Consider the following 21223-nt stretch of genomic DNA (forward strand, 5'->3'; position numbering starts at 1 on the left):
GTATTGTTGTACACCCAAAGCGCTTTTTACAATCATGTGGGGGGGTCTCTCCTCAACCACCACCAGTGAGCAGCATCCACCTGGATGATGCGATGGCAGTCACAGTACAACAGCGCCAGTGCGCTCACCACACACACCAGCTACAGGTGGAGAGGAGAGAGAGTCATAGAGCCAATCAAGTGGGTGGGGATTATTAGGAAGCCATGATTGACAAAGGCCGGAGGGCAATTTGGCTAGGCACTGGGGTTACACCCCTACTCTTTACGAGAAGTGCCAAGGGATTTTTAATGACCACAGAGAGTCAGGACCTCGGTTTAACATCTCATCCGAAAGACGGTGCTTTTTGACAGTATAGTGTCCCCGTCACTATACTGGGGCGTTAGGACCCACACAGACTGCAGGGTGAGCACCCACTGCTGGCCTCACTAACACCTCTTCCAACAGCAACCTAGTTTTCCCAGGAGGTCTCCCATCCAAGTACTGACCAGGCTCAACCCTGCTTAGCTTCAGTGGGTGACCAGTCTTGGGCTGCAGGGTGATATGGCTGTGAATCGTTACATCCCTACTCCAAAGAGAAAGGAAAACTTGAAACTGCATCATATGACCCCTTTAAAGGCACTGACTTGCCATTTCAAATTGCTGGGAGACCAAAAAGTATCACTGCATGGGCAGAGGCACACTTAAATAACACTCAGACCTCCCCTCAGTAGTCATGTAATGCCGTTTTCTGCAGATGGTTTTATTACAGTATACCGTTCACGCTGAATGACAACTTGTTGTCAACTGCTGCAGGCTGCACCTCTTGAATCATCTGCTGGATGGAGATGAATATAGCCACTCAAAATGCAGCTAAGGTTTATGCTTATCGGTCAAACGAGAAAAGCAGGCTGCCCCAGTCTGGGTAGAACAACGAACGCCCTCCTTACTTTACACCGAGCATAAGTCATGAAATTTGACTCTTCCACCATCTTTGTTTTTTACTAAGTAAAAATTGTTTACATGTAACTAAAAACTCCCATTCTGAACTGTAACACTACATCAAGGGAGGGCATTGGTTAGGCTACATTAATATTAACTGGGTTTGCACAGGTGTGATCAGAGGATGCAGCAGCTGCAAAATGTGAGTTTTTGTGTTTACTCATGCTGTAACTGATTTACTAGTTCTGTTACTGTGTGGAAAACACCTGGCTTGCGAATCGCTTCTGACCATGAAGCCAACCTCCCCCCTCACATATCAACAGGCCAGATAGAATACAGAAAGCCTCCCTGTTTCTCGCAAAAAAACAGATAAGCTAAAGATTACCCATAACCTTTAAAGACGATGACCTTTAATGCTAATCTAAGACAAAGTTTTGTGAGATTCCTGCTGAATGTGGTGAGCTCTTGATCAGAGTAAAGGGACTGACTTTATTAGAGGAATAATGGATGAATAAAGGGGTAGCAGAACGTTGCAAATTATATATGCAAGTATAAGTTTCATATAAGCATAACTGAATGCTGAAGGCTTATTCCTTTAAACTAACAAGTGCCTATTTGTATGTTTACTGGTACTTAATTTCTAATTATCAATTAGATATCAGTCTGTACTTCAATGATGGTTAATATTTTACAAGCACTTGTTCATCACATCTAGCACTTCTTTTGTCTACTAGTAACTATCCTAACAGTTAGTATCTATTCCTGATTTACAGTACACATATCTTTATATGAGACACTAGTATTCACCCCAATAGTTTCTAGTAATATTTCTTATTTCATTGGTTATTTATTTATTTATAAATAACCAAAGCATACAATTAATAAAAAACTACATAAGACATTAAATCTTAATACTAGACAAAAGATTCTAAAAAAAAAACTTTCATACATTGATACTTTTAAAAAAATACATAAATGAAGCACATCTCTAAATAAAATAATTGTTTATTTACACTAAAACAGTGCAGTCCAGTAAAATATGTTTAACAGCAATTGTAGTTGACTTTGAAGAAGGATGATGGTGGTGGGTGTGTATATTTCACAGTTTTTTTTTTTTTAAATATATATATACACCTTCGTCTTAGTCAGATGTCCTAGTCAGAATTAGGGTTGTTATAGTTAACTAAAACTTTAAAAAAATGTTACTTGAAATAAAATAAAATATAAAAAACTATATGAAATAAAAATAAAAATGACAATACAACAACATTACTAAAAATTTAACTAATTATTAAAAATGAAATATAGTTTTTTATTATATTAATAAAACCATAATAGTATCTCATTAAAATGTCCCTATAAAGTCAAAAATGTTACTATAAACAACTGGAATACAATACACTTAAACAGGTACCAATGTCAATGTATTCACTACTAGGAAAACCTAACAAATATTCTAGTAACTACTTGAATAGTTACAAGCAGCTAAAGAAAAAGAGCTAGTACTTAACAGTTTACAAGTAACTTTAATAGGTACAAGGAACAACTGCGTACAAATCAGAAGCTGACATCTGAACCACAGAGTCATCTAGACAAAAAAACTCAAAAAAGGTTATTGTTAACAATGTTACCTGTCACTATCCAGACAATTAGAGAAATAAAATTACTAGAAAGTAGTGTCTATTTGAACAGACAGCCACAACTGCTTTCTAATGTATTACTGGAATAAGTACTAGTTTCTAAGGTATGGAAGGTTACAAGTGAAACTGAATTACATATAAAAAATATACTAGTCACTGTTTGATTAAAAACAAGTATCGAAAACAAGTTTAGTCATTTTACAAATACAAAAGAAAGGACCACAAACCAACCAAAAACTCAGCCCTTCTACAGATCTAACACTGGTGAAACTAGAGTCATGAATGATTTAGTCATTAATCAGAGACAGAATGCGAGGAATGTAATGTCGCAGATAAACCACGCATTCTTCATCACAGCAGAGTGTAAACACAGCCATCACACCGATCTGAAAACATGTAACTTAACTTCACTGACCGCATCTACTCGCCACTATAAACATGTCATGTTCTGATGATAACACATAGCCATGTTTGTGCTTCTTTCAGAATTAAAGAGGCCTCATTATTAATCCTGAAGTAAAATCACAGCGAAACTTTCCCTGCTACTGATCTCATACGTCACACTCCTCCTCTGCGGAGCACCGCAACGATAAATGAATGATAGGCCACAAAAACAAAAAAATAAGCACTTAAAAGACGCCCTGCATCTCTAAACAAAACCAAATTGAGTGTTTAGTAACAAAAATACATGTTTCGGAACCTATAAACCACAACGTCAATTAAAGAACACGAGGCCTCGATGACAAAACTTTAAACACAAAGAGGCTCGCGCAAAGTTTAGCAGCTTTAGTTACAAAAGTTTCTACTCACCATTTTTAAAGAAACATCACATCATTTCAGCTTCGAACCGTTTATTCCGTATCCTACCCTCTTCTCTTTTTTACAGGACAGTTTCTTTTCTTAAGCATCCGGCACACTGCTCACACAACAAGTGCAGCGCACACACACGCACGCACGCTAGTGTTGGGTCGATTTTGAGCGACTCTTTAATGTGACTCGGGAAGAACGAGTCGTCTCGGGGAGTGATTCGTTCAGTCGCGCATGCGCAACATCCTATAGGTTCTGTACTGGATTTAGTCAAGTAGTTCACCTGGTTCGAGTCTTCGGGTTTTTCGAGTCGTTCGTTCATCACGTGACAGCCCCATAAGCTTAACCAATGCAGTCTGAGCCGGAAAGAGAATTAATAATAATAATAACCAACTCTTTATTACCTTTGTTACAACATTCAGTGTTATGGAAAATAACCATAATGACAGAAATTCACATATTTATAAACTGAAAGAAGTAAAAAGCTACAATTTGAGACCAGAAACGCATCACGTAACTGTAAGAGTAAATAATGATGATGATAATAATAATAATAACTATGCACCCGTTTGTAAGGAAGCTTGTAAATTAACTAATTTCTCTATCCAATGCTGTCACGTCACGTGACAAAAGAACGAACGATTCGAAAGACTTGAGAGATGAACTAATCAATTCTCTTTCCGGCTCAGACTGCATTGGTTAAAGCGTATGGGGCTGTCACGTGATGAACGAACGACTCAAACCCGAAGACTTGTCAGATAAGAGGTGAGGTGAGCTAACCATAAACTGAAGACCCAGGTAAACAATGAATTAATCTTTTCTGTTTCTTATAGCAGTTTTGTATTGTTTGTAGTGTGATCAACGTTTGTGTAAGTAGTAGACGCGTTAGGGAAGTAACACGTAACATTTTAATTATACTTTGCTAAAATGAACGAAATGACTCGAAAAAAGATTTGTTCATTTTGCTGAACGAGACTCAAAGGTCCGAGTCTGTAAAATGATCCGAACTTCCCGTCACTAACGCACGCACACGCACACGCACATACACGTCTGGCCAGCTATCCTTGTGGGGACTCTCTATAGGCGTAATGGTTTTTATACTGTACAGACCATATATTCTATTGCCCTACACCAACCCTACCCCTCACAGGAAACTTTCTGCATTTTTAGATTTTCAAAAAGATTAATTCTGTATGATTTATAAGCATTTGTACCCGTGGGGACCACAATTTAGGTCCCCACCGTGATACGAGTCCCCATGAGTCTGTGTGTAGTCAGGTTTAAGTCCCCACCAGGATATATAAACCAGGTAGTCGGGTTTAAGTCGCCCCCAGGATATATAAACCTGTACCCACACACACACACACACACACACACACACACACACACACACACGAGAAGGTAAAGCTCGCTCTCCTCACGCACACTCCCGCGCGCGCACGCTCACTTCTATGGGATTACCTTTGTGCCAATTAAAATGAATGTAATTTTTCAAGAAACTTATGAAAATATAAATTGAAACTGAATAAAATGTCTTTGAAACTGAATTTTTTTTTAATGCAGGCAAAATCTTTGACTTCGTTTTTAATACACTGCATGGTTTCTCTTCTTCCATTCGCTGATCTGTACTTACAAATGCGCGTCCAGAGTTTTCATTTACGCTTCTGAAGTTTTCGTTCGCCATTCTGACACAAATCTCTCGTGGGGGCGGGGCTAGCAGCGGTGTGTTCTCATTGGCTACTGAGTTTTTGATTGACAGCTTCTTGACCTGGAAGTGAAGGCGTCAGTGACAGTGTTGCCTTGCCAGTGTGGATGGCTTCCAATTTCATTTTAATGATATAAAAATATATATAAATACACACCGCTGCTAGCCCCACCCCCACGAGAGATTTGTGTCAGAATGGCAAACGAAAACTTCAGAAGCGTAAATGAAAACTCTGGAAGCACATCACAGATCAGCGAATGAAAGAAGAGAAAACCATAGCAAAACATGCAGTGTATTAAAAACGAAGTCAAAGATTTTGCCTGCAATTAATTTTTTTTCAGTTTCAAAGACATTTTATTCAGTTTCAATTTATATTTTCATAAGTTTCTTGAAAAATTACATTCATTTTAATTGGCACAAACGTAATCCCATACACTTCGAGGCATGCCGGCAACAGAAGGCGCGGGGTTTGTGTTCACCTGCAGCAGTTTAGTTTTTGTCACTTTAGTAAGCTAATTTTCATTTTAAATATGTCTCTATCATAAGTGTAGATTTTTAAAAACCACCCCTTCTTTTCCTCACTTCATAAATGAACTTACAATAATTGCTTCATCACTCTGTACACTTTCGAGTAATAATTTAGTGACTTATAGTATCTTAAAACCCCTTCTGCAAAATGATGTACATGCATTATTATTATCGTTTTATTTTATTATTATGAATATATTTCATTTTGATTTCTAATTCAAATTTAACCACTGCCATACAATGTATATAACTTATAGCTGAGTCTGTGTTTTGATATTTCTTACTTTTGTTCACTTAAAGCCTGTTTTGTTTGTCCCTTCTTTATTTATATACCTTTTCTGAGTGAGTGAGTGAGTGAGTGAGTGAGTGTGTGAAAGATCGTTCTTTTTATTTCAGTCTCAGTTTAAGTTCTTTTAGTTGAATTAAATGAAAATGAGAACTGTTCCCTTGTCATCAAACCGAAATAAGGTAAGTTTAATCATTAATTTTATTTTAGTTAACGTTTATTATATTTAAAGTAATGAATTGTTTTGTATTTAGTTAGGTTGTATAACCCTGGCTCATACCTCCTGTTGGTTAAATTCTCGTTGCTACATTGAACTTCAAATTTCAGCTAAGCTAGATGAACTACTAGCGTTTTCAAGATTGGGAGAAAGGGTGAGAAAATAGAAAGAAATAGAAATATAGCAAATAAGACTGGAAACAAATATAGCTGAAACACAAAAGATTACTAACATATAGGGCTGGACAATAATTCAATATCAATATGTATCGCGATATACATAATAGACAGTGTTTGTGCGTGCCGGTTACTCTCACAGTTTTGTCAAGTGTAGTCTAGTTTGTGTAATATTATAGCAGGCTATAAAATGGTATTATAGGCCTATGTTACATAGAGAGAGAGAGAGAGCCTGCTAATTCATCATCCAATTCCGTAATTTAGCATTAATACGAGGTTTCAGCTTTTACAGTGGACCATGTTACATAGCAGGTGGCAGCAAAATCTCTGTAGTTAACGTTACTTTAGGTCAAGTAGGCTATATGTGATCCTGGACCACAAAACCAGTCACAAGTAGCACGGGTATATAGCCAACAATACAGTGTATGGGTCAACATGATCGATTTTTCTTTTTTGCCAAAAATCATTAGGATATTAAGTAAAGATCATGTTCCATTAAAGGGGTCCTATTATGCTCTTTTACAAAGTCTTGATTTTGTTTTTGGGGTGTACTAGAACAGGCTTTCATACTAGTTTGTTCGAAAAACACATTATTTTTCACATTTTTTTACATTATTACAACACCTCTCTCCTCAGTCTGGCATGAACGGCTCGAATAGTTCCTGTATCAAATGAAGGCCCGCCTTCTGAAATATGAAATGTGCTGTGATTGGTTAGCTGGGCCAGTGTGTGTTGTGATTGGCTGCACTCGGTGCCTGGTCGGGAAATGTTATGCCCCTTACCATAGCTGCCTACGAGCTTTAGTGTAAATATTGCGTCAAAATCAAATCATTTTGAGCGCGATTTAAACCTGGATGATTGTAAGCACTCTAAGTTCGTCTGCCTTGTGAAAGCTAGAGTGTCTCCTGCATAGTGATAACACTCGTTGCCTTCTCTAGTGCAGCTCAACCAGGTCTCATCCATGGTCTCATGGTTGATTGGAGTGATGTTGAACATGTTGTACTTGCTGAAATCACGCTCACCGTGTTGCAGGTGTCCCTGAATCTAACAATGAGAATATCCAAAAAAGTAATCCGCAACAAATTGTGGCCTCTAGTGAAGCGAGCAAGAGATGAGGGGGAAAAGGCAGGTTTTAGAGGTGCTTTCGCATATGGTCTCATCTCATCCCATTCCTCGATATTTGTGATATCACAAATCCCGGAAAATATGCCCTGTAGTCCAAACGAGTCATTCGTTGTAGTTTTTGAAAAGTGATTTCTGTTAAATAAAATATCTCCTTTTGAAGTGGAGTTTGAGCTTTGTAACTTTGCAGATCTTTTTTATGCTCAAACAGCAACATTACAGACTAACTAAAGTTGAAAAAGTGAAAAAGCATAATATGACCCCTTTAAGATATTTTGTAAATTTCCTGCCGTAAATATATAAAAACTTAATTTTTGATTGGTGACATGCATTGCTAAGCACTTGATTTGGACATCTTTAAAGGCGATTTTCTCAATATTTAGATTTTTTTGCACCCTCAGATTCCAGATTTTCAAATAGTTGTATCTCGGACAAATATTGTCCTATCAACAATCAATACATCAATGGAAAGCTTCCAGCTTCCAGAGATGTATAAATCTCAATTTAAAAAAAATTGCCCTTATGACTGGTTTTGTGGTCCAGGCAGGGTCACATATAGAAAAACTGTAGAACTACCAATTAGTTCCACTTGATTAACTCTGTAAATGGAACTTTGCATAATATCATATGGTCTGCATTCCACAGAACCATATAAATTAAGTGTAATCAATGCTCTGGTCAAATCCCTCCTCTCGATATGTGTCTGACACGCTTTGCGCTGCTTTTATATTGCGAAGCTAGCAATGGATATCGTTGCAAGAAAAAGCGCATCAGTTCCGTGTCTTCATGTGAAGACGTTAACCAGCTGCCCAAAGTATGTCGTCTCTTGGCAGAGTCTTGGCGACTGGGACAGACAGGATAGTGGGGAATGGGACAGTGAAGGCCACCAGATAGACCTGAGAGCAGCTGGTGACATGTCCCTCCACCAAGGCGAAAGCTCCTCAGCCTCCGCCTCATGGGCCAACAACGTCTACTGGATGTCTTGGGACATGTGGGACGAACTAATAGACTGGGATGAGGGGGAAAGGTCAGCGCCAGCCCCAAGAGTTCGGGAGCTGAGGAGCCCCATCCGCCATCCTGACAGGCGCAGGATTGGAAGGAGAGATAGGCCTATAGCCTGCTGTGGAGAATAGGAGAAAGCAATCCCATATAAAAAGATCTGTGCAAACAACACAGGTCTCTGTATATGGGCTGGTTTCTAAAAATTAAAAAAAGGAGGGATGGGGATGTAAATTAATAGACTGGGGTTAAGTCTAAAGTGACCAGATTTATGAAATGGAAACAGAGAACGTTTAATATTTCAGTTGTCAAAATATCATGGAACTCTTTAGTATTATATATTAATTTAAATAAATAACTGTGCTATTGTGCAATAACAAATTTAAACTGTCAGTAACAGTGTAATTTGTTTGTTTGTTTGATAGTGTAATTGAGTTTCTTTTGTATTTATATAGACTTTCTTAGTATTTGCTTATTTGTAATTTTTCTTGCCTGCTGAAATTTCCCCATTGTGGGACAAATAAAGGTTTATCTAATCTAATCTAAATAAATACATTTATCCAATAATTTGTAACTAGTTTAACAAATGTTATTGTGCTTGTGGAAATATATCTTAAATATCCCTAAATGGGCTTGCTATTTTGTATTCATAAAGTATGTGCTTTCGGCAAAGCGTAAGTGGTATAGTTATGATGTGTGTTTGGGAATTACTGCATTGTGGCAGTTAATTTTGGGAACATTTAAAATGGTGTTTGCAAAACAATCTCACACCTTGTTCAGGCCCTGTTATCTTGTACATACAATCAGTACTACTTTAATCTAATCGAGTATGTCACTACCTTGAATGACACCGATAACTGTCTCTACACAGTTCTATGTTGGTCGGGTTTTTGCAGTATATTTGCGGGCTGTTTTGAATGTGCTGTAAAACAGGGACATTTCGGGGAACAGCTACAGTCTGGGACAGGACCGTCCTGAAAACAGGGCCGTAAGCGACCACTCAGAAGTTCACCCATTTTCTCACAAGAAAAACATCCATTCGCTCTTGTTGAATGCACATCACTGCTTTATTTACAGCAGTTATTTCCATTGATATCAAGATTTGACATCTGAAGCCGAAGGCGTCTAGATACTCCTGTGCATCTTGGAGCTGCTGGCTGATCAGAGGTCCAGGATGATTAGTATGATTTTCAGATTAGAAAAAATAAAGATTCGAGACAAACATGTAAAAACATTTCTACAACCGGCAATAACTCTCGAATGACAACATATCATCTATGTACAAAAACATCAATAATATATTTATATATACTTTTATCATCATCTATACCCACTAAAATATATCAAAGCAGCAACTATTGGTCAATCTGAGGAACTTTAGTCAAAAGTCCTGAAAACAGTTTAAATATCCTTCAGCTGTAAATGTGAACACCAGGGGGGAAAAAATAAGAGAAAGAGCACAGGTAGGCAAATAAATAAAAAAATAAAGAGTCCAAAAATCAGTTCGTTCTCTGTGTAGTCTGGAATACTGAGCAGCAGCTAGAAAAGCAGTGTCTTGTACAGGCTTCCCCTGTATCCAGTTTGTTCTTGGAAGGATGCTTAATGTCATCCTACAGTTCCCAAGTTCAACAAATTTGCCACCAAAGCCCAAAGTGTACAGATTGAGACAGAACTCCATGTTGTCATGACGTAGGCCACAAACAGAGTAAGGTCACTTTTTTTTCTCTTAATTTCTTCTAGATTCCGTCTTTTTCCGGAGAGAGTCAGGGAGAATCTGTTGGTGGATGAGGATATGTAAGGTTTAAAGCAGCCTTCTGGTTGTCTGAGGTTAATTTCACAGTTTGTTCCATTCGACCAGTCCTTGAAACTTGGCAAATATTAAAAAAAAGACCAAAAAAAGCAGTTGATGTGTATCTTTTTTAAATACAAGAAAACAAAACTGCACCCTGTATCATCATCATCATACTGAGGCAGTAAAGAAGAAAACGAATGTCCTGAGATTACTTTCCGAAGGGCTTCTGATATAGAGCTCGATAAAAGTGAATCTATAAAATGATGAAAAACAATCTAATATAGCTTGATGGGGTTAATAATATTAAGAAGGGTTAGATCGGGGTAGGGATAAGATGCGTCCGTTTTTCTTGCTGCCATTCATATGTGTATACGGCACGTGTTCCTCATAACTCCCCCGAAGGCCCACGGATGAGCCCTCATCCCCGTCTAGACAGCACTCCCTCTGAGAGTACGAGGAAGGGTCCAGCGGGATGCTTTCCATGTTCTCCATGTCCATATCAAACTCTTCCGTTTCAGGCGGCTTGTTCTCCTCACTGTAGAAGAAGGAGACCTCCTGAAACGAGGGATGCAGATCCTCCCGGAACATCTCGATGATCTCCTGGAAGGTGGGCCTCATTTTGGGATTGTAATGCCAGCACATCTGCATCAGGTTATGCCTGAAAGAGCAGGAAAAAGGAGATATAGGAGTTCAAGACTTATGCTGGGTTAAAGCAAATGCTGTGTATTACACTGATTAGATGTAATCCAATTCCAAAAATTAAATACTTGTAATTAGATTATATTACCAAAACACTCAGTCTACAATTATTTTTTAATGATTACATGATTACGTAATATTGACAAAATGGCAGTAATTTTTTCATAATTCATTGATTCTTAATTTCTTTTTATTTCCTTGAATTTAAAATGTTAATTATTAGCCTTTCATCAATTTATGAACCCCTGCACTTCACAAACCCCAGTTCAGATGTTTAACGCATTTCATGCTGTTAATAAAGACTTTTTTCCCTCTTCGGGCTGTCAATCGATTATAATATTTAAATCGCGATTATTCGCATGATTGTCATGAGTCAACTTGTGATTAATTGCACATTTGTATCTGTTCTAAATGTACCTTACATTAATACTTTTCAAGTTTTTAATACTCTAATCAACATGGGCATGGACAAATATGGATGCTTTATGCAAATGTTTGCTTATTATTAGTGAAACCACACTAAACGGAGCATGAAGACTAGACATGTTTCAAAGGTCATGTAACTTGTTCATGCCTACTAGACACATGAAAAAAAGAACATAGAAATACCAGGTTCCCATTTCTTCTCTTTGTTTGCACTGAGCAATTTACTTACACAAGCCTGTTTACATTATTTGCAGGACAGGGCAGCTCACGTCTTCTGAATTTATTATTTATTAATACATTTGTTTGCTTCTCTGTGCCCACATACTGTAATTTGATGCAGCCAAATTCGCAATAAAACAGTTTTCACCGTTATATTTGACTGTTTCTGTTGTCAGACAATTGAATTAATATGAAATAGAGACTGAAACGTGACCCATAAGACTACATAACCAGCTCTCCCTTCCAGGACGTTAATCTGCTCAGAAAATCCTGATAATCGAGCCGTCGTCTGATGAAATCAAATACACATAAGATAAAGACAATAGTTGTGCTGTGTTTTCGGCTATACTTGCATGTAAAATTAGAGAAGCAACATGATATGTGTTTTAACTGAAAGCGCTGCTCCTCTCAGCCAATCGCTGAATTGAGCAGACGCAGAGAGGGGTGTGCTCGCTGGGAAAGAGAGACCTCGCGCTCGTGCGGCACTACCGGCGAGTCTCAGAAACTAAATAAGGTTTGTCCAATTATGTATTGTTGCTAGGCGCATTTTTGAAAAAAGTCGCCAAGTTGGCAACACTTTGCATCTCCATTTCTTCCACTACAGGCTAGGCAATGGGTCAAACAGAACATGCACGCTGTGTTTATCGCGCGTTAATAAAATTAGTGCCGTTAAAATGAGTTTGCGTTAACGCATTAACCTGTTAAATTTGACAGCCCTAATATCAATATATTTTTGCATCAATATTTTTATATAAAAAAGATTATCCTACTGAAATCAATGTGATGACTTAGGTTAAAAGTAATCTTAAAAATAATATATATATATAAAAAAAAAAGAAAAAAAAAAGAAGGTCTTAACAACTTAACAGATTTTGTTACTAACAACAGCTACAGTAGTCAACTTCTGAAGTGGATCAAAACCTTTCATCAAAGTTATCCTAAAACCAAAATGCGTTCTCGTTTTAGGACAGCTTTGATTAACTTTTTTGATCCACTTCAAATGTTGACTACTGAATAGTTAGCTATTATTTATATATAGCTATAATTTCCAGCTTCTTGCAAATATTCTCTTTTTGATAAGAAAGCAAAATAAATTAATTAAATTTAAACAACAAAATTATAAAGAAAATGTTCTTGAGAAATATAAATAAATCTCTCTTTTTTTTGGCATTTTTTGCCTTTATGATAGGAGAGTTAGTTGACAGGAAGCGAAGTGGGAGAGAGAGAGGGGAGATGGGATCGGGAAAGGTCCACGAGCTGGGACTTGAACTTGGGATGCCCGAAGCGCAATGGCACTATACGTCGCCACGCTGCCCACGAGCCTATTGGCACTGACAAAAAAATTGAAATAATTCTCGCAAAAATTAAAATATATTGCCAAATAAATTTTTTTTATTATTATTCTTTCGTGCATCAGTGAAAATGTTGACAGGGCAAGTAGTAAATTTTAACTACTTGTATGACTGGTCAGCAGAAAAAAAATGTCAATAATGTACTCACAATCTGTCTGCACAGTTGTCTGGTCTGTCCAGATATCCTCCCTCCATCACAAACTTAAGGACCTGTTCGTTGGACAGCCCCTGGTATGGCTGCTCAGCCAGAGTACTGATCTCCCATAACACCACACCAAATGACCTGGACAAGCACAGGATGGGTCATGAGTGATTAAACATATGCTAAACATTGTCCTACAACAATAATGCATGTCTTTGTATGGACGTTTGTGTGTGTGCACTGTCAGTTCACCAGCAGTCTGAGTGAGCTGTGAAAACTCCATCCTTCAGTGACTCAGGGGCCATCCATCTCACAGGAAGCAGGCCCTTCCCACCCTTTCTGTAGTAATCCGTCTCATAAATGTCTCTCGTCATGCCAAAATCTGACAGCAGAGAACACAAGACAAAATAACATCATTAGAAAGCTCTTACAATAATAGATGACACAATTCAATATACGAGATATATTACAGCACATCCTGTGCTTCAATACTTGTCCCTCCTTTATCATTATGATCTTGTATTCAGCAGCTCATTTTGAACTAGACCCAAGACTAGTTCCACCCAGACAAAGAATCAGTTATCATAAAAGGACATAATTATACACTGTGGTTTTTCATTCACATGAAACCATCAGCTCCACTGATGACGCTCCCTGACGCACACCTAACATTCATTGTACTATTTTTGCCTTCAAAATGTTCATTCAAGCATTGAAGCATCACCCATCATGAAAATACACATTTTAACAAGGTATTTACACAGGAATCATAATTGAGGGACACAATGAATCAGTTCAGAGTGTCTGCATTTTGTTGATTGTGTTGACTGTTTATTGTTGTCCTCTTTTAAGAGCTGCTTTAGAACAGCAGAATTGAATTTTGTTTGCATCATTGAAACATTATTATCCTAACACTGTAAAGCTGCTTTGACACAATCTGTATTGTATAAAGTGCTATATAAATAAAGGTGACTTGATACAATAGTACAAGATATTGGTTATTGTGTGTAATGTTTTTTCCTTAATGTAAAATATTAAGCTACAGAAATAAATTTTTACAATACATTTTTAGAAAAAAACTTTTTAGATTTTCAGTTTTCATTTTAATTTTGTTTGTCATTTTATTAGCTTTTTATATTTCTATATAGCTTTAACATTTTATTTTCAGTTTGTTATCAAGAGAGCATTTCTAATTATCTAATATTTATATATTATATATTTTTCTATTTAGCAATTATTGTTTGGTTTATTCTTCATACAATATAGTACCTACTACCATACTTCGAACCAGTGTACGTTATGTCAGTACCTTGGATCGTTCAGAGCTCTGCATAAGAAATTTAGAGGCTGGAGCTCTTAAAACTTACATAAAGTTACCCCTATGATTGGTATTGTACCTCCAATTTTTACAGTCAAGTCTTCAGCCACCATGCAGTTCCTGGCAGCAAGGTCTCGGTGCACAAACTTCTTGGCGTTGAGGTAAGCCATACCATCTGCTATCTCTGCGGCCATCTGAATAATCTCTTTCAGCGTTGGAGGAGGCCGACCTGGATTATTCTGTCAAACAGCAGAGAAAACAAAAATCCATTATTTAAACACTGCTTTATCAGGGTTCCCACTCTTTCATGAACACCAGATTCAAGGACTTTCAAGGACTTTTTAAAGCACCATTTATTTTATATCAAGCACCTATCAAATTCACACCCCAGAATATGTAGTGTCATGAAAGACCTTACAGTACTTAAAGGGGTCATATATGATGCTATTTCAATTTTTCCTTTCTCTTTGGAGTGTTACAAGCTCTTGGTGCATAAAGAAGATCTGTAAAGTTGCAAAGACTAAAGTCTCAAATCCAAAGAGATATTCTTTATAAAAGTTAAGAGTCAGCCACGCCTACCTAAAACGGCTCGTTCTAACACGCCCCCACATATCTACATCACTATGTGGGAAGATTTGCATAACGCCGCCCAAATGTTCAATTTAGACTGTTTTGAGCAGTTGTGTTCAAAGGAATTTAATGAAATCCATTGAAGTCAGTACTGGTGATAAAATTCAATTTCTAAAATATGCATCAATCTGATTTTTGCTGTAGTACTTCTACAAGATTTAAATTTGAAAGACTTTCTCAATTTTTAAATTCATAAAAAGTGGTTAAATGTTGTAATAACATGGTAAAACCTGTTCACATTAAAAAATTTGCACATTTACTCAAAAGATACGTTACTCATTAATAAATAAACTCAAGTCAAAATAATTTTGTAAATTACTTTTTATTGTAAATTAGATTTTTTCATCTTTGACCTAGGAATGCAGCTCAAACATGCAGCTGCTCAAAACGTCAGTATTTTTTAAAAATATTTTATAAGCATTTTAAACCTTGTACATGTGCAAATCTGTAAAAAAATATATAAAGAAATAAAAAAATAGGACTTTCTATTTGCTTTTAAACTGTAAATGCTTTTCACTAAGCTGTTTTTCCAATTTTTCAAGTTCTACATTTTTTCCTTAGCTCCATGTTGCAGTACGTTTTGGGAGTTCATTTTTAGTCCATCTCCTATCCAGAAAAGTCTGTCTGGCAGAGACTGACAAAAATTAGCTCCTAAAACTTACTTCCAGATTCTGGAAAATCAATTCTTCAAACAGTGGTACAAGAGGATGTGGTGCTGGTTCTTCAAGAGTCACTCTCAACTTATCTGTCTATAAAGCCTATAAAAATAGTCTTCATGTATTTCACAACACTTCAGAATGTTATTCTTTTTAAGTAGGGGTCATTTTTAAGGATTTTTTACCCAAGAAAAGTCTCTGAGAACCTGACACCTTGTAATTCTGGAGACTCAAGGTTGCAGTTCTGGAAAATAGTGGCACTGAAGACTAAAAGGTTCCTGATGGTTTCACACTTAATTCTTCACATTAATTATTCATTACTTTGCAGTTAACATGCTCTTTTCTTCTCCACCTGTTTTTTCTGACCCCGCTGACCCAATGAGCATTTTGCTGACTCTTTTTTGGCTCATTTCATCTGTAAAAGAAAACCTGCCTAATAATTCTGCACAGTTTAATAAGGAAAATTTATTTCCAGCCTTCATGTACAATTATATATCACTTGAATATAATATGATTAAATACAAAAATAATAGTAGTTATTAAGATTGATGTGGTTTGGAATTGGTCAAATGTGCTTGAAAAAAAATATGATCAGAATATCAACGTGCCTAATAATTATGCACACACTGTAAGATTGTGTTTGCTTTTAGAGATGCGCAGCGGCTGAGCTGTTACTATATTTGGAACTATTTTCGTTAAAGAAATGGCGCAAAATCAGGCAGTACTTGTTTACTGAACTGTTGTATTGAATCAATATTACATTGGCAAACTCCCTTAATAATTATTCAAATCTGTCACTCTCCTTATCGCGATCTGTGGGCGCACAGAAAATGAGAGCGGGCGAGTGAGTTCTCAAGACTCAAAAGCACGTGCAAATGATACGTTCCGTCATCGCGTTATAAGCACGGAACCTGCGGGAATGAGAATTGTTATTAATAGCCGCAATCCCGTGCCGAAATTCAAGTCCTGCTCTGTGTTCTCTGCTAATAACCCGACTGTGAATGATGCGAGCGGCGTCACATATGTTGTCACTGAGAAGCTGGAGCCGTGGCCTGGAATGATTTTTGGTGTGCCGGCAGAACAACAACAACAATGTGCTACATGTTTCTTTTCCCCCAATTTCTTCTCTCCAATTGACGGAAATCCGTCGTAGCAAGGAAAACTTTATATCGCGATCTGTGGGCGCACAGAAAATGAGAGCGGGCGAGTGAGTTCTCAAGACTCAAAAGCACGTGCAAATGATACGTTCCGTCATCGCATTATAAGCACGGAACCTGCGGGAATGAGTAGAATTGATATTAATAGCCGCAATCCCGCGCCGAAATTCAAGTCCTGCTCTGTGTTCTCTGCTAATAACCCGACTGTGAATGATGCGAGCGGCGTCACATATGTTGTCACTGAGAAGCTGGAGCCGTGGCCTGGAATGATTTTTGGTGTGCCGGCAGAACAACAACAACAATGTGCTACATGTTTCTTTTCCCCCAATTTCTTCTCTCCAATTGACGGAAATCCGTCGTAGCAAGGAAAACTTTAATATCTGCATAAACAAAATTTATTTCAAATTTAATTCAAGCACTTTCAAGGACCTATGTTTGTTTTCAAGTACTTTCCAGGCCTTGAATCCATATGTCTGAAATTCAAGTACTTTCAAGTTTTCTCTCTCCAATTGACGGAAATCCGTCGTAGCAAGGAAAACTTTAATCTCTGCATAAACAAAATTTATTTCAAATTTAATTCAAGCACTTTCAAGGACCTATGTTTGTTTTCAAGTACTTTCCAGGCCTTGAATCCATATGTCTGAAATTCAAGTACTTTCAAGAAGCGTGGGAACCCTGTTTTATTAATCTAAAAGTCTAGCTACTGAAAACAAATCTAAAAACTGTAGCAGGTCCGATAGTGACTCTTCTGCTATGGCTCGTTACCTCTGAGTCCGGTCTTAGAGAACGTAGGAAACTCTTTAGATCTCCATGTGTCATGAGCTCCATCACCACCAGAGTTGGCTGGCCTTTAGACACCACTCCCAGCAGCCTCACCTAACCCACAAAATCACGTTCGTTACCATCAAAATATGTCACAGTCCAACCAGTGTTATTACTGTTAACTACAACTTAAACTTAGTCTTAAAGACTATTTTCATAATTAAAATAAAGCTGAAAAAGAACACAAAAAAGCACATAAACTTACTAAAACTTAAACTAAAATGAAAACTGAAAATATAAATATAAAACCTAATTCAAAATATAAATAATATATTAATAATACTATAATTACTCTAACTACAGTCTAACTACAATAATTAATAATTATAATTACTCTAACTACTGAGTCTAACTACAAAACATGTAGGACAGGAAGTCTGACATATAGAGACATGCCTTACCACATGGTGGCAACTGAATGCCTTCATCACAGAAGCTTCGTTGAGGAACTCAATCCTCTCTCTGAGGCTGGCAGATTCATTAACCGTCTTCACCGCGACACGGGTCTGCGGCTCACCTTTAACTATGTCCTTTCCAATGCCCTCATACACCATGCCGAAAGATCCCTGGCCTAACTCTCGCAACAAATTAATCTTTTCGCGAAGCACCTCCCACTCGTCTGGCTCATACACTGCACAAACACAACAGATGTGCATGACACACAGTGCCATATTGAGATGGAGCAGATTTCATACAGGGGAGAAAGTCATTTTAAATGTGATAATCATCCTAAATCGATAACACTGTTAATGTGATCAACTCTGGTTCTATTAAAACAAAATTAAATGTGCAGCGACCACAGCATTTTCTGTCAGATATCATTAAGCACACTAAAAAAGAAAGGAAAGTTGCTCACCCTCATCTGGGCTGAAATACTCTGGATTTGGAGAGGTATAAAGACGCCCAGTCGGACCTTCTGTTTGCCTGGTCAGACGAACACACCAAATTAAATTCAGATACCTCATAAAGATACATTTCCTGCATTGGTTTTAAAGGCCACATATTATACACCTTTCTGGAGTTTTATTTTAGGTTTTGATGTCCTTAAGAATATTTATTTGAGGTATAAGTACCAAAAACCATCTCAATATATTTTTACAGCTCCTCTCTCAGGAGCTCTGCTGAGAACAGGTCGATTTTGTCCTGTCTAATTAATATTCATGAGCCTCTCTTCTGATTGGCCTGTTGTTTTCTGAGTGACGCACAGCCAGGCCAACCACAGCTAACTAGGGTCAGCCGACGTCACAGCGCTAGCTCAACCATTCAAAGCAGCACAGATTCGGCTACATAAGGAGCTTAAAATATCATCTTGTTGTGATGTTGGGTGCCAGAATCGACGTAATACAGCCTCAAATTAGAAATTTGATCGCATATCTGCTGCCACTGTTAGACAAAAAACCGACGACAGCTGTGGTTAAATGCTATAAAACGAGCGGATGGGACAGAAACGATCGTCAAAAATGCTAGCGTTTGCAGCGCACACTTCTTATCAGAAAAGGTTCAATAAAATATTGTCTTTTGTTGTTATGGGTGCGTCTACAGATTTCTTGCTATATATGTTTCTTACATCTCACGACTATGTCGTGTATGAAATAATGTCTGTGTGGATGTGTGTAAAACAACAAACTGACGATTTATATATAAGCATTTTTAATTGTATATACATTGTTGATTAATTGTGGCTGGAACAATAATGTAGCTGTAAAAATAGTTGCCTGCTGAAATTGAAATGTAAATACATCATCATGACTAGATAGACACGGTGAGTTTGTCTTTACTATACATGTTAGATGTGATCCACCTCATAGTAACAATCCTGTCAGATCGTCCATCCTTTGAGTGACAGTGTAACGTTACAGGTCGGCCGATCTGGTTTCGTTATTAAAGTTAACCTTTTCGACATGTTTCCATGTTGTCGTTGCTCAGCAACGGCATGGACACGATGTTGTCTGGGGGTTTGGCAAAAGGAGAGTGGGACGGTCGGCGGTGCTCGGGGTGGTGACTGAAGGCGGTGACTGTGTAGTTCTGACGTCAACTTTTTACAGAAGTCACAACGGTTCGTGAAAAATCACAGCTACTTTATGCAGGCTGTGTGCATTTTACTGTGGACTGACTGACTTTGAAACTTATATGGTAGTTAAATAGCCCCTAGATCTCAGTTATCGTGAAAAAGCCAGGACATTTCAGTTTTGACAATATGGGACCTTTAAGGATATTTACAAGAGAAAACACTTACTTTTTCTTGAACATGAAAAAGCCCACAACTCCCATCACGAAGAGTAGAACGCCACAGATCACAGGACCAATCGCAATCTTCAGTATGTTAGGGTCCATACCTGTTCATATATACACAATAGAAAAACTATAGAAAAAGTGTGCATATCCAAACCAAGTTTGGTACAGGTGCAGGACACAATGGAGCAAATAATAATAAAGAAAAAGTAAATAAAAATAGCAAGTATCCATACACTGATAACAATTCACCAATATGTTATAGAAAGCCTTAAAGGGGTGGTTCACTGGGTTTTTTCTAGGCTTGATTGTGTTTATGGGGTGCAGTTTAAAAAAACGCATTATTTTTCACATAATTTACCTTTATTCCACACCGCTCTGTCCCTTCTCTGAGAAACGGGCTGATCATTTCCTTCTTTTATGAAGCCCGATGGGCTTTGATTGGTTAGCTAGCCCAGTGTGTTGTGATTGACTAAACCGCCTCTAGTGCGCGTCTAAGCGTCCCGCCCCTCACCTCGGCGGCATGTGCTCCGGTTGTATTGTAAACATCGGCATTGTTAATATCCCTTATCAGTTTGAGCCCGATTGAGAAGCAGAGGATATTATTGAAGAGGATTGTGCAGAACCTGTGCAAGCATGGCTTTTAATGGTAGGCCTATGTTTTTTGTTTGTTGTTGTCGCATACGTTTAGATACGCTGTTATTTGTAAATGCTACTGCTTATGTTAGTTTATAATATACAGTTTTATCCTGATTAAAGCTTTAATACAGTCTGGCAACTGCACGCGCGTTCATGTTTAACGCTTCTCATAGCTATGTGAAATAGCTATGTGTATATCTGGGTTTGTGATGTCACGAACCCGGGAAGTAACTCGTTGTAGTCCCTACCAGCCGTTTTTGTAGGCATTAAACTGCCAGAATTTTAAAAGATATTTCCGTTTGCATTGAACTTTCAGCTTCGTAACTTTGCAGATATTGTTTATGCTCAAACAGCAACATTAGACACTAACTAACCTTAAAAAAGTGAAATCGCAATGAACCACCCCTTTAAAATAAAAAAGAACAGGCCTGGTGCTATGGCAAAGGGCCCCCCAGAAATAATTTGTGCCCCTTCAGTTTTCTTAACGAACTTTAATTATTTAAACCGTTAATGGATAATTAATTGGAGGAGCATGGGCACATTGTCTGAGGCCTGGCCGGAAATTTGTCCCAGACCGGCATTAAATTAATATTTGTGGCTGGAAACAGCTGGAAAATTGAAAGTGTACTGCAGTTCTATGGATGTTTTGCCATTTAGGTAGGGTTACTAAAGTTAACTAAAACTATTAAGAACATTTCTGTTAATTGAAATAAAGCTGAAATAAAATAACAAATATGAACG

General features: G+C 37.6%; 2 protein-coding genes across 2 annotated transcripts in view; both read right to left on the reverse strand.

The window, feature by feature from the left end:
• The window catches only part of arhgef18a (rho/rac guanine nucleotide exchange factor (GEF) 18a), a gene marked incomplete at its 3' end in the record, with an annotated part of 18088 nt that extends 14571 nt beyond the window's left edge, over positions 1-3517 (reverse strand). Inside the window, exon 1 of the mRNA XM_016280570.1 lies at positions 3369-3517. The remainder of the gene's footprint in view (positions 1-3368) is intronic.
• A 5915-nt stretch (positions 3518-9432) lies between these two features.
• insra (insulin receptor a) overlaps positions 9433-21223 on the reverse strand; it is a 67876-nt gene continuing 56085 nt past the window's right edge. The window contains exons 14-21 of the mRNA XM_016280491.1: positions 19848-19947; positions 18468-18535; positions 18013-18242; positions 17555-17665; positions 14426-14585; positions 13281-13410; positions 13035-13169; positions 9433-10848 (exon numbers count right to left, since the gene is read on the reverse strand). Of these exons, the coding sequence (XP_016135977.1) occupies positions 10494-10848; positions 13035-13169; positions 13281-13410; positions 14426-14585; positions 17555-17665; positions 18013-18242; positions 18468-18535; positions 19848-19947 (1289 nt within the window). The 3' untranslated portion in view covers positions 9433-10493. The remainder of the gene's footprint in view (positions 10849-13034; positions 13170-13280; positions 13411-14425; positions 14586-17554; positions 17666-18012; positions 18243-18467; positions 18536-19847; positions 19948-21223) is intronic.

Source organism: Sinocyclocheilus grahami, unplaced genomic scaffold, assembly GCF_001515645.1.
Source record: "Sinocyclocheilus grahami isolate Dianchi unplaced genomic scaffold, SAMN03320097.WGS_v1.1 scaffold141.1, whole genome shotgun sequence".
In the NCBI taxonomy this organism is placed as follows: Eukaryota; Metazoa; Chordata; class Actinopteri; order Cypriniformes; family Cyprinidae; genus Sinocyclocheilus; species Sinocyclocheilus grahami.